Source organism: Juglans regia, chromosome 5, assembly GCF_001411555.2.
Source record: "Juglans regia cultivar Chandler chromosome 5, Walnut 2.0, whole genome shotgun sequence".
NCBI classification, from domain to species: domain Eukaryota; kingdom Viridiplantae; phylum Streptophyta; class Magnoliopsida; order Fagales; family Juglandaceae; genus Juglans; species Juglans regia.
The window spans coordinates 18,272,934-18,286,139 of record NC_049905.1 but is presented as its reverse complement, the minus strand read 5'-3'; the positions used below and the strand labels follow the sequence as shown (position 1 = coordinate 18,286,139).

Genomic DNA, 13,206 nt, shown 5'->3' with positions numbered 1-13,206 from the left:
TCCCAACCATATGAGAACTTTGGATGTGTTCAACGTCAAACACCTTAGCCTATGCTTTTTCGACGATGGCGTGAACTCGAGGATGATTTCTTTCCAACTTGGAAAGGCTAATGCAGGGGGATTTGAGTCCGATCAGGCTCAGTTGACAGATGCGACGTTAAAAGCAATTGACTACTTAGAGAAAATAGACCAGCGCAAAGTAGGAGGGAAGAGATAAAGATTTGGTCGAGGAGCAGCAGATTTGAGTGAGAAGACTTATGCTTCGGTTGGGCGAGGTGACTTATCGGATGGGCGAGGAACTTATCTCAAAGAGGGAAATCAGTCTTGAATTTCTTGTCAAAATTAAGAAACCAAGAGTGTGTCATCTCTGGGGGTTTGGAATCGCATGAATTTGAACAAAACATCAATGTAATCGTAGTAACAATAAACAATATCAGAATGAGGGAGTTTTTTTTGAAGTTTAGGGATGGGTTCCCTATTTTTCTTTTGTAACAATATTCAAGATGTAGGCATTATGATAGCTCAATTTGATTTTATCAATCTTATCATAAATGAGTTTAATAATAATAGATTTTGTTTGGAACATGATAGCAGAGTAGTATTAAATGTTTTTAGTAGGACTCTCAAGAATCCAGTGAAAATCAGGGGAAAATAACTAGAAGCAGTTTTAAATGATCTGTATACATAGACCAATTTCGTTCAACGTAAAACAGATTCTAGACAAAAAGTTTTTTAATATAATCAGTTTTTGAAGCAGGGTAATCTTGGGTGAAGGTAATGAGTTTATCATAAAGATCATAAGGTGTACTAAAAGCAGATGAAAATGAAGCATGTTTAATAGCACGATTAATAAGTCAAATTTTATTTTCAGAAATATCATAACCAATGAATCTAATCTTAGTTTGGAACAACTTGATTTCCTTAGTAGAGACAACAATACCATTTTGTCTAATGATATCTAGAAACGAATGTAAATGTTTCTAGTATTCATCAATAGACTTTGAGTAAATAAATACATCATCAATGTAAACAATAGTGAAATGGGTGAATGAATTGAAATTATCATTCATAATATTTTGGAATTCACTAGGGACATTTTCTTAGTTCAAAAGGCATTACATTCCCCTCATAATGTGCAAATGGGATAGTAAAGACAGTCTTATATCTATCTGACTCACTAACCTGGATTTGTCAAAATTCTGATTTCAGGTCAAACTTGGAGAAGACTACTGCGTTACTAAGCTTATGAAGCAAATCATTTTATTGGGGATATAATACCTGAAATTATAGATATGAATTATCCAAAGAGAGTTGTATTTTTGGATTTGCCAAAATCCTGATTTCAGGTCGAACTTGGAGAAGATTACAACGTTACAAAGCCTATGAATCAAATCATTCTTATTGGGGATAGGGTACCTAATCCACTCTAACCTAATTATAGATATGAATTGTTCAAATACTGTCGTCTGGGCGTAAAGAGAATTCTTTTACCAGATGGAAAAAACAATACTAATCTTCTTTGTGATTACTGATAATAAATCACAAATAATAAATCCCTACTATCTTTAATATATACACAATTTCTCCAACATGTTATTATCATGATATTGAGAATTTCTTGTTCAAAGAGTTCATCAATATTCAACTCATACAATTTATCATAAGAAATAGAAAACTGGATTTGAAAAAAATCTTTCTTCAAATTGTAAATCAAGAGAAGTAGGTCTAGGATACTTACCTATTTTTTATACTACCATAGGAAGGGGTATCCCTAATGGTGTTAATACTTTAATTTATACTATCCTTAAACATTTTGTTGGAACTCTCTCCAACATTACTAATCATCTTAGTGATTATATGAATAATTTGAGATGCCGTCAAATGTCTGATTATAGATGGTATCAAAACCTTTTTTTTTCTAAAGTTATGCTTAGGGATGGTAGTCACAAACCCTACTAGAAAGAAAAGCTCATTGATGGATTACCTCATTTATTTGCTCATAAAGTTAAGGATGAGCTTACTGATATCTCGAGACTTCTTAATTATGATGATTACACTTTTGGTAATATTATCAGTACAATTAATAAACTTGGTATTAGTATGTGTAATGATAAAAAAAAATGATTCGTCAACAAATGAAGAATAGTAAGAAACCTAAATATGAAATGAGTAATTTCTGTGAACAATTTGGCCTTTCTCCAATTACTCATTCTAGACAGAAGCACAAGCGTTTTGATAAATCTAGTAATTACAAAACTCACGCTATGAAAAATTATACTAAGTGTGATGAATTTTATAAGAAACCTATTTCCTCTTATAAGAAAAAAAAAACATTTTTATAAGAAAAATACTTCCAAAAATACTTTAGAAAGAAAATGTTATAACTGTGGTAAGTATGATCATTTCTCCAAAGATTGCACCAGAAAACCCAGTAAATTTCAAAAAATCTTAATCAATTAAAACTTGATGACAATGATCGTGAAAAACTTATTCGAATTTTAGAATCAAAATCCCTTGAATCATCTGATATCAATGAATTCAGTTCAAGTGATTCTAATTATCATTCAGAAACTGAACTATCTGATTCTCCAAATATTAAACTTGGTTGTAATGATTCTTGTCGCAAACATTTGGGTAAAACATTAAATGTCTTAACCAAAGTTGACGAATAAGAAAATCCTTTATTAACTTTGATTTATCAGATTACTAATCCTAAGCTCAAAGAAGAATATCTTCATAAGCTCAAGAAGACGATGGTTTGCCAAGAACCTGAAAGTTCTAAATCAAAAATTAGTTTTCAAGAAACTTTGGAAAGATTTGAAAATAAAAAACTCAAAGAAATTTCTACCATTGATTTACAACGTGAAATTATTTTTATTAAAAAAGAAATTGTTGAACTTAAAATTGAGATTAACAATCTCAAATCTAAAAATGATTCTTTTAAACAACAATTACTGCATTTAAGATTTGATAAACATTTTGATCAAGATATTCCTTCTTATAATGATGATCGAATAAATGATTAAGATTTTATTAAGAATAACATTGGGGAATTTGTCAACAAATTCAATAACACGGCTAATAGGTCGAATTTTGTTTTCAAAAATATTATAACCAATGAATCTAATCTTGGTTTGGAACAATTTGATTTTCTTAACAGAGACAACAAGATCATTTTGTCGAATGATATCTAAAAACGAATGCAAATATTGTCAGTTTTCATCAATAGATTTTGAGTAAATAAGGATATCATCAATATAAACAATAGTGAAATTGGTGAATGAATTGAAAATATCATTCATAATGTTAGGCATTTTTGAGTCCAAAAGGTCTTACAATCCACTCATAATGTCCAAATAGGGTAGTAAAGACAATCTTATATCTATCTGATTCACAAATCTGGATTTTTCAAAATCCTGATTTCAGGTCAAACTTGGAGAAGATTACTGCGTTACTAAGCTTATGAATCAAATCATTCTTATTGGGGATAGGGTACCTAATTCACTCTAATACAAAATTACATATATGAATTGTTCAAATACTGTCATCTAGGCGTAAAGAGAATTTTCTGACCAGATGAACAAAACAATACTAATCTTCTTTGTGATTACTGATAATAAATCAGAAATAATAAATCCCAACTATCTTTAATATATATATATATATATATATGTATACACACACAGTTTCTCCAACATGTTATGCCCATTTGGTAGCTTTTCAAGCATGTCATTACATTAGGCCTCGTTTAGATGTAGGGAGCAGCTAAGCTCAGCTTATTTTTAGGTTACCTTGAACATCAAAACACAATTTTACCCACAAATGAGTGCAGTTCCCTTTATAACTCATCTAGGCCCCACAACTGACAAACACACATCTTACTTTTTCTTTCATTTTTCATCAGTTGGACCCCACAACATGTAACTCACTATTTGCGTAAAAAATGATGGCTGTAAGTGCAACTACGTGTTGTACATTTTTTCATGGTTGCAAGTGCAGCTTTAACAATGGCTTTTTTTCTTTACAGGTTTGGCACGCAGTGACAAGAGAATGTTAGGTGAACAATAGTTTTTAATGGTGGGACTCACAATATTTTTCAACTTCCCATAAATACATATAAGACTCATCTTAACATCCAAACATATTTAGGATCCGTTTGGTTGTAATATTCAGCTTGCTGAGTCTAGTCTAATTTTAAACTGAGTTTAACATCCAAATACTCAATTCTCAAATTACTAAACTCATCTCAACTTAAAATCTTCTTACACGTGAAACCTACAACCTTTTTCAACTTAACACATCTTTATACGTGAGACCCACAACTTTTTTCAACTTCCCCTAAAAAGTACTAAACTTATCTTAACATCAAACACACTTTAAACTCAGTTTAGATGTACCCTACATAACTCCCTCCACTACTCAACTCATTACTATTCATAAAGAATTGAGCTCAACTGAGTTCAACTTAACATCCAAACGCAGCCTTAAACTCATCTTAAGTAGACCATACAAAACTCACTCTACCATCTCAACTGACTACTATTTATAAATAACTCAACTCAGCTCAACATTCAAACACAACCAAAGGGTGATCAGAGTACATCAGACATGGGTTCTATAAGTGGGAGTAAGAGTAGGACAGAGTTTCGAACCCTTCCTCTAATAAGGGATAATGTTAAAAGACCTACATAATGTTAAAAGACCTACATAATGTTAAAGAACCTACTGTTTTATTGCTACATTCATAACCAGAACATAAATGCTTTTTTTGGATGAAGTTTTTGGTCGCGAAAAGGTAATTTTCACTGCAAAAACTTTGGACTGAAAAATGGAGAGCGTTTGATGCGACAGTTTTGTCTTTAGGTATAGTGCTTTGGACAGAAAAATGGAGAGCATTGGATCTGCCGGGTTTCGGTTTTTTGTATAGCTAGATAGATACCTAAATGGGGATAGGCTATAGTTTCAATTGCAAAGGCTTTTAGACTATTGAAATGAATAGTGCAAGCGTCATTGATATTAATATTCATGTTTGGTGTTAACTGCATGCATGCTGGCATTGCTATATCTTTTGAGACGTGGTTACGTTAATGTCGTATATGAAACTCCCTTGTGAAAGAAAAGTTGAATATCCTTCGCATGCCTTATGAACTATTTTCTTTATCTCATTTGATGTACCATACATATGCCAAGAAATTGGTCATGTTATAACATTTCTTGTATTGCATTTATCTTTTGCTATGTATATAATCATGTAAAATATAAACGATATTAAAGGTTGATCATATTAAATGAGGACAGCGTTCCAATCATAAATAGAATTTATTTCACTTCAAAATAATTTCATCATTAAATGAGAGAGAATAATGGATGGTATACTTGAATAAACAAACAGGTCAGTAGAAAATAAAACCAAATTGATGAATAGTACCAAGTAATTAGTTCAGTCCCATATGCAGTCAACATGAAGATAGTTGTTGTTAGAGCAAATTCATTAACAAAAATTCACTTTTGCGTACTCTTTGTGCACTCTATTATTGTGATTGGCTGTATCACTTTTTTTTTTTAATATAAAATAACTGTTTTAACCAATCATATTAGTGGAGTGTCTAAAAAGTATACAAAAATGACTATATATAATAGAACTAATTCATTAATGGGTTGTTTTGAAATATCTATAGCGAAATGATCTGGATATCCAATCTCATGTCCTGTACATTCTCAGATGGTTTATGAGAATTTTTGGAGAAGAGCGTGGGGGCACATGAGATCCATGTGTGCATTCTCAGATGGTTTATGATCATTGCCACTTGATCAAATAGAACAGCATACTTGATACTACAGTTAGAAAAACATCCGTTTCGACTTGATTGAGAATGAAAGCCGTTAAAGGGCTAGGCAGCAAACTACCATCAGGTTTAGAATAGTATCCCCTGCTTCATAAAACTGGCTACATTAATTTCTGTGGTTGTTCTAGTAATTTCCATAACAAAGAACGAAAATATAAAAACTAGAAGTTTAAAATTAAATACTCTTGCAAATCAAATCTTGACATGTCAGCAATGTAAGAGTTATGCCCTGCAGTCTGCACACTGACTAGTGAGTAAAACAACTTTGTTAATAATGTTCGATAGTAGAGGAGCCCAAAGAAGTTATGTCTGTGTTATTATAACAAGGCTTCAAGCATGCCTTAAAATAAAATGCATTCACCATGTTTTCATGTGGAAAAAGATAATGATATGAAGAATATGCAACTTCATAAACACGACATGTTTGTATAAATCCAATCTGCCATTAAACCAGTAATAGGTTGAGAATGTAATTTACAAGTGCTGCAAATGGAGTAAGCTGCCTGCTCCAACCGAGGAACGTGCAATTCTATGAGGCTGATGAATAAATATTCAGAAAGCCACAAACCTATTGCACGCTGTACAGTTACAATTAGCAACAATCTACTTTCTAACAATAAAACATGGTCTTGCCGATTGCTATAATATAAACCGGAAAGGGAATATATAAAAAATGAAACAAAGAATGCCAAGTACAAGGACCTTTTGCACAATATGCTACAAAAACAAGACGACGAGTGATATGTGCATTAGTAAAGCAATTACGCTCATTACTAGCTCCTTGTAAGGCTCACTCTGCACTGAACTGCTATCACTTAGCTGCCCAGCATTGACATATTCACTTCTCTCAGCACTCATTGTTGCTTCAATATTAACAGACATTGAACCTAATTTGATGAATTCAAAAGGAATTAGAACTTTTTATATGCATCGACTCACGTAAGTTAGAGAGGGCATTTGGACTAACCCTAGCTAGTTATAAGCATATAACATGAGCCAGCTTTTTACTTTTTATTTTTATTTTTTTCTCATTCCACATAGTATTTGAACAGGTCTTCTCATCATTAGCTTATACAATTGTTTTCCAAAAGAGAAATTCTGGGCCTACAAAGAGAATTACAAAAAATTAATTCATAAAGTAGATATTATATATCATATCAAGTCACGTCACGTCACGTCAGTTTGTAAGCTTCCTTTTATATAATTCTCTTTGAAGGCATGGCATTTTTCTTTCCAAAAACAATTCTTTATCACAATCAGTTTGTGTCTTTCTTTACCTAGTTATGTGTTCAGTTCATAGATTAAGGAAAATTGTCTATTTTATTCCCATAGGGCATCCAAATGCCCCTTTCAGATGGGATATTGAAACTTACAGTCGTAGTTAGCCCATCCAATCCGTTGACCAGTCAAATCATAAACAAATATTTTGTCTTTTAGGACAAGGTCTGCAAAAGAGATGATTATATTGTTATCTTGGAGCACAAGAGTAATCCAGAATATAATAACTAATGTCAATAACAGGATTGTAAATAAGATTTGAAAAAATAACTGTGTTTCTAACAAATAAAAAATCAGCCCCCATTGGATAAAAGGGGGAAAAGGAAATTATCCAGTAACATGCAGAAGTCAGATTAGAGCAGCAGATTCAGGGGCACGCTTATGTGCTTGACTAGCTAAAAATATGCACCGAGTACTGATTATATTAGGCTTTCAGTCATCCTTAAAGATAATTATCAAGTAAGGTTCTATAATCAAAAACCTTGTGCAAGATCTTCATGCAAAATGATGTCTACTATGATCTAATAAAATACCATGTTTCGAAAAGAAATATTATTGACTCTAGGTTTTAGGAAAGGTTCAAGGTTTTGTTGATTGACAGAATGCTTACATTCCAATTAAGTTGCTCAGCCAAAGTAATCGATTAAAGCAAAATATCTGGTCAGTCTTCATACCTCCTAAAATTGTTATCCCTCGGCCCTGTACTTTCTGTAATCCAATGCACCACACTGCAGAGTTACCCTGTAGATTTCACCAAATTTAAAGAATCAAAACAGCAAGCCATTATTCAGCATGTTGTGACAAGATAGAAACAGAACTATGTATTGGTAATGCAACAAAGTTTCAAAGTTGGTTTGGGTTATTATGGATTTATGATTGGGAATAGCAGGGGACTTGCTTTGCATAGATGCATGTTGATTTTTCCACTTAATTGGATAATGGAGAAAGTGGTTGAATAGTCACAGTTTGAATTCTAAACGTCTTCTAGAGCATGAAATAGCAAGGGACTTGCATTGAATAGATGCATGTTGATTTTCCCACTTAAGTGGATAATGAAAAAAGTGGTTGAATGGTCACAGTTTGCAATCTAAACATTTTCTAAAGCACGATATAGAACATACAGCCAAATAATCAAGCACCAGGAATCAATGGAAGTGATTGTTCAAATAAATAGGGCAAATTGCATCCCACTCCAATTCACCTCTTATTTCTATGCAAAAGAGAATATCCAGACTAATCCTCAACAATTGAAAGCTTGAAACAAGAAAAGGAAAATCAAAACTTCAAAACTCACGATTGAATTTTGCTGCAAGAGATAGTCCTGAGGTCTTAGTATCAAGGATGCACCACCAGCAAAGTTTAAACTAACTTGAGGGAATATATCGGTGACACTGAACACATGTAAAAGATGTACTTCATAGTTTAGATCACATGAAAAGACTAGCAGTCTAGGAAGAAGGAACTGAAATGATATAATCAGAAGTGAACCTGGAGGTAATTAAATAACATTGGTTTCCCTTGGGAAGAACAGGATGCAGAGATTGTGAAACAACATTTGTTATCTGCATGACAAGAAAAAAACATGCTATAATTTTTCTTTTTTTCCAAAATAGGTATGTTTAGCACTCATGACCAGAAATACGGTGATCTCATCCACCAGAAAGACATGTTGACCAGTAAAAACTTTGCAGTTTCAAAATATTTACTGTAAATGCCCAAATAGCATTCTAAATAGATTAATTAAATACTGAGAATTTGCTCAACAGAAACATACAGCACTGACAAAAGGATTGTAAGCTTCTTCTGCAAGGTAAGCCAAAGTTGTCCCGGAATCAATTATGGTTCCTTGGTTGCTTGATGTTGCAAATACTGCTGGATCAATTGGTAATATTTGGCCATTGACAGCAATGCTTTGCAGATTCAAATTATAATGAGGCCTGAAATTTTGAACAGACAAGTAAATCGACTGCAGTCAAGTTTTGTATGATCCAATGTTTTGAAGCACTTGTCAGAAAGGGGGGAGATAAAGCAAACTTCAACATATCATGTTTGCATTGAAACTTCCAAATGCTGTTTAAAATTGAATGTTCAGGAGAACTACAGACTCCACATGTCCCTAAATTTTTTTCCCTGAACTGGTTTTTTCTCCATCTCTTTTGGTTTCACTAGTATATTCCAGTCGAACAATATTAGCATTTGTCTAATTGGACTTATTTTATATCCTCTTTATAATACGATGTAGTCCATGAAAAGTGCCTAGCCATCGGTGTAGAATATAGGTTGTTCCCTTTTTTTTTTCCTCATTTAAACAGTTAGTTATGATCAGCCTTGGCATCTGATTTATGTTTAAATATGTGTTCTCAAGTGGCTTATAACTCAAAAGTTCTTGCAAACTAACTCCTTGTAGTCAAACTTAGAGGAAGAACAATAAATTGATCAAGGACTGTGCCCCTGCAGATCAAGGACAGCTATTTATTTTTCAAGCCATAGTAGATCATGTCCAGAGGTACTTTTTTCAGAGTACTCATTATAGGTGGGTTTGAAGCTTACACGTAATGGGCTTGATCTAATCCTCTCCTCCTAATGAATGAACTTGAAAAGAATATTAAGAATCTGAGGTAGAATGGTGCACAAGATCCCTGTTTGTCTGTCAGTTCTAAGTCTAATAACTTATAGGTGTCTGTGCCTTTTTTGTTTGTGAACCTAATCGAAACAAAGTTGGAAACTTATAGCTTGACTCTCATACTAATTCTATAGGATCAAACGAACGACGTATCTTGGATGGTTAATGAATTGGACGGTTTGATTAATTAACACATCAAATCAGCATCCTGAGAGCATCCTATAACCATCCTTTTTGTTCTTTTCTCATTCACAGATAGTTATCCAATCAATTAAAGAACTTGAACCTATTCGAGTAGCTTAGCTATGGAGAGTTCAATGGTCCCTGATTCATAGTAATCAGTATTTAGGGCATCATAAGCATTATACCTAATCTCAGGTAAGGTTTTTTGAAAAAATTTTCAAAGTTCAAGAATATATTGTGGGCTGATATTCTGTCACATTAATTTGTAAAGTCAAGTCGCGCCTAATCAGACTTGGGGGAAAAAAGGATCCTCTGCATGAATTACTTGGGATATTAAGCAACATGGCAGCCAAAGTTGTAAAATATTCTACCCCCTTTTCAGATTCATGAATAAATAAAAAAATTACAAACAAGTCATGTAATTAAAATCCCTCAAACTATCACAAACTCAAGGGAAAGGGGCGATCTTAACAATTACTGGTTATAACATGCAATGAAAGACAAAAAGTATCATGTGGGCTGCAGCTGTCTTTCAATGACATATTTTCATCCAACCTTTAAGATAAGTCCCTGTTTATACATATTTTAGTAAAAAGAATCTTTTAAATACCAAATAGGCAGCAATCTCTATAATTTAAACTAACGTGAACCATATGACCTCCAATACATACTTATGAAGTTCATGCTGTTTTAACAATAATCTTATTTGGAAATAATAAAAAAGAAAGTGTTAAGATACATTTGACGCTTCTAAAAACTGTTAAGAATCACATAGATGAGAAAAAGCACCATTGATCATAAAATACAAAAAAGCTACCTGTTTAAATATCTTTTATTTAGAAAAGGTGTGAATGTCAAAGGAGCAAAATATATTTTGAATTGAAACTTATAAACTTCTTACCAAAAAGACTTATAGAACAAAATTTGTGGAAACACACGAAAAAGTCTTAACAAAAACCTATAACTATTACTTGCATAAAATTTACATCATGCTCAATATAACTTGGATTAAAATAAAAAAATTCACTGAGATTTGCTGAATATGAGATGTAGATTTGAAGGAAAAAGAACTTACTGCGATGGGACAAGTGGACTGTAAACTATATTGGGCTCCAAGATTTCCCCGAACACCAATATACCTCCACCAGCATCATCTCCTCTCAAGCAGTGGGAGAATACTTTTGGTGACACTCCCTGTGAAGAAAGTTGTGAGATGACAGACATGGCCTGTTGTCCAAACCCAAAAATTCCATCAACTGCTCTATCTGACTTTGTCAAGTCTCCTGTCTGCGAGGTGCTACACCTGTTTCATGATCCACCATCTGAGGTCATGACTTCCAAGCTCAAAGTTATAAAAGAATACTCCTACTATCTTAGGCTTGATAAACAAAAGATAGCTCACCCGAAGACAATGGGAGCCGAAGAGTTTGTGGTTACAGAACCCCTAAGAATTACATCGAAATGCAAAAAGTCTGATACATAATAGCCGGATGTCCCACTGCCATCTCCATACTGGAATGTGTATGCGCACTGATTGTTCTGACTAGAACAGATGGCATCTGAAGATTGAACTCCAAGACTGCATCTTTGGTCTGAACAAGAGATCAATGAAGCTGTTGATGAGCTCCTAGGATCAAAGAAGTCGAGCTGAATCTGTAAGAAAAAGAAACAGTTGTATTGAAAATTCATAGCAGTATGCTCCTACTGTTTAGAGAAAGCCACAGGACTTGAACCATGTCAAAGAATATGAATAAGAAGTGATACTTGGAGTCCACTCGTTTCAGGGCAACCATTGCAGGAGCTACAACTGACCCACAGAACATCACTACCCGTATCAATCTGCACATAGAATTCTCTTGGAGGATTACCCAAATGCACTTTTGTAAAATAAAGCCTGCAAAAGATCAACAAATCAGTCCTGAAAATTAGAGAGAAAACACAGAAAACCGAAGGCGAAGCAAAATTAAGCCAAAGAAAAAGGAAAATAGGTACCTAAAGTCCATGAATTCTTGGACCACTATTAACGAAGAAACAGAAAAATAATAATAAGAAGAAGAAGACAACCGATAAAGACAACAATATACAAATTCAGAAAGAGGAATCTTTAACAAAATAGATAAGAAGCAGAAAAGAAGTTTAGAAACGAAAATAGGACATCAGAATCCGATAAATAACAGAACAGACAAAAGCAATCTACTTAAAAATTAAAACCCATGTTCCAAAATCAATCAAATTCACGGGAAATCCAAACTTGCCCCAACACTATCACATCAGAAACAAAAGAAACTGAGAAGTGAAAGAAAACCCATAATTCAGAATTAAAAAATAAGATTAAAAAAATCCACACGCACACAAATAGAGTTTATCATCGAATTACCCAACGATGTACGGATCGTAAGTACCCTCGACCAGAAAATCGACGACGCCATTAGAAGAGGACTGCAACATTCTTCCATGCCTGGCCATGTCCCGTGCCCTGAGTTGACTCAATTCGACTCGTTGGCCAGTAGGAAAGGCTCTCTCCAGCTTCAGCGCCGCGGGAAAACCGCACATCACCAAAGCAGCCGGGAACAGTGCCGCCGCGATCAGAATCCCCGCGGGAACACTGGCCGCCATTTCTCGCAGCTCCTCTTTCTCTCCTAGCTTTATCCGGATGTCAGATTGATATACGCATATGCAAGATACATAAAAGAATGTTTCAAGGGCGAAACTTAGTTCAAAAATTCAGCAGAGAAAAAGGAGGCAAAGATTGAAGTACGTGTTCTTCTTTCATCTTCTTTCATGGAGAGAGAGAGAGAGAGAAAGGAAAGGTTGAAGACAGACAACAGCCGATAACAGAAGTTCAAAAAGAAAAGCATGGATTATGTTTACGTTGCTTCGTATTATAAGCATAATTATTAATTTTTTTTTTAACTTTTTTAACTTTTGATCGAGTTTCCTTGTGTCTTCCTTCCCGTTTGGTGAACTGCGCAATCATGCATGTTCGTACTTCCTTTGTTCTTACTTATTTAGTAAAAACTCAAATAATTAATACAATTTACAACTTCAAACACACTCTTCATCTCTAAAATTTATTTCCAAAATATATCATTTCATCTCATCATATAATTATAAATTTTTAATTTTTTATATAAAATATAATAAATAATTTAATTTTTTTAAAATTTAAAATAATAATAATATTAAAAACTAATATTTTAATTAATTTTTATTTAAAATAATCATATCTCATCTCACTATTCAAACGCTAAGTTTTGTGATATCAACAATAATACA

General features: G+C 33.4%; 1 protein-coding gene across 2 annotated transcripts; it reads right to left on the bottom strand.

Moving 5' to 3' along the window:
• Nucleotides 1-6,269: 6,269 nt before the first annotated feature.
• LOC109001083 (aspartic proteinase-like protein 2) lies at nt 6,270-12,788 on the bottom strand. Of its 2 annotated transcripts, none has more exons than XM_018978212.2 (10): nt 12,308-12,788; nt 11,695-11,824; nt 11,333-11,583; nt 11,006-11,233; nt 8,899-9,061; nt 8,613-8,686; nt 8,419-8,515; nt 7,799-7,865; nt 7,220-7,291; nt 6,270-6,733 (listed from the first exon to the last, which is right to left on the bottom strand). In XM_018978212.2, exons 1-10 carry the CDS (start codon nt 12,544-12,546, stop codon nt 6,564-6,566), a joined length of 1,491 nt encoding a protein of 496 aa, XP_018833757.2. In that variant the 5' UTR covers nt 12,547-12,788; the 3' UTR covers nt 6,270-6,563. The 2 variants fall into 2 exon arrangements, with proteins under 2 accessions (XP_018833757.2, XP_018833758.1); XM_018978213.2 differs by having other exon boundaries at nt 6,621-6,733; nt 7,735-7,865; nt 12,308-12,781.
• Nucleotides 12,789-13,206: the final 418 nt, after the last annotated feature.

What these genes read in the sequence shown, in the direction of transcription:
- LOC109001083 (XM_018978212.2), bottom strand. Translation starts at nt 12,546, where the DNA reads ATGGCGGCCAGTGTTCCCGCGGGGATTCTGATCGCGGCGGCACTGTTC. An exon ending in TACGATCCGTACATCGTTGG is followed by an intron (nt 11,825 to 12,307) that starts GTAATTCGATGA and finishes GATCTTTTGCAG; the next exon opens with GCTTTATTTTACAAAAGTGC. An exon ending in TCTTGCAGCAAAATTCAATC is followed by an intron (nt 7,866 to 8,418) that starts GTGAGTTTTGAA and finishes TGAAATCTACAG; the next exon opens with GGTAACTCTGCAGTGTGGTG.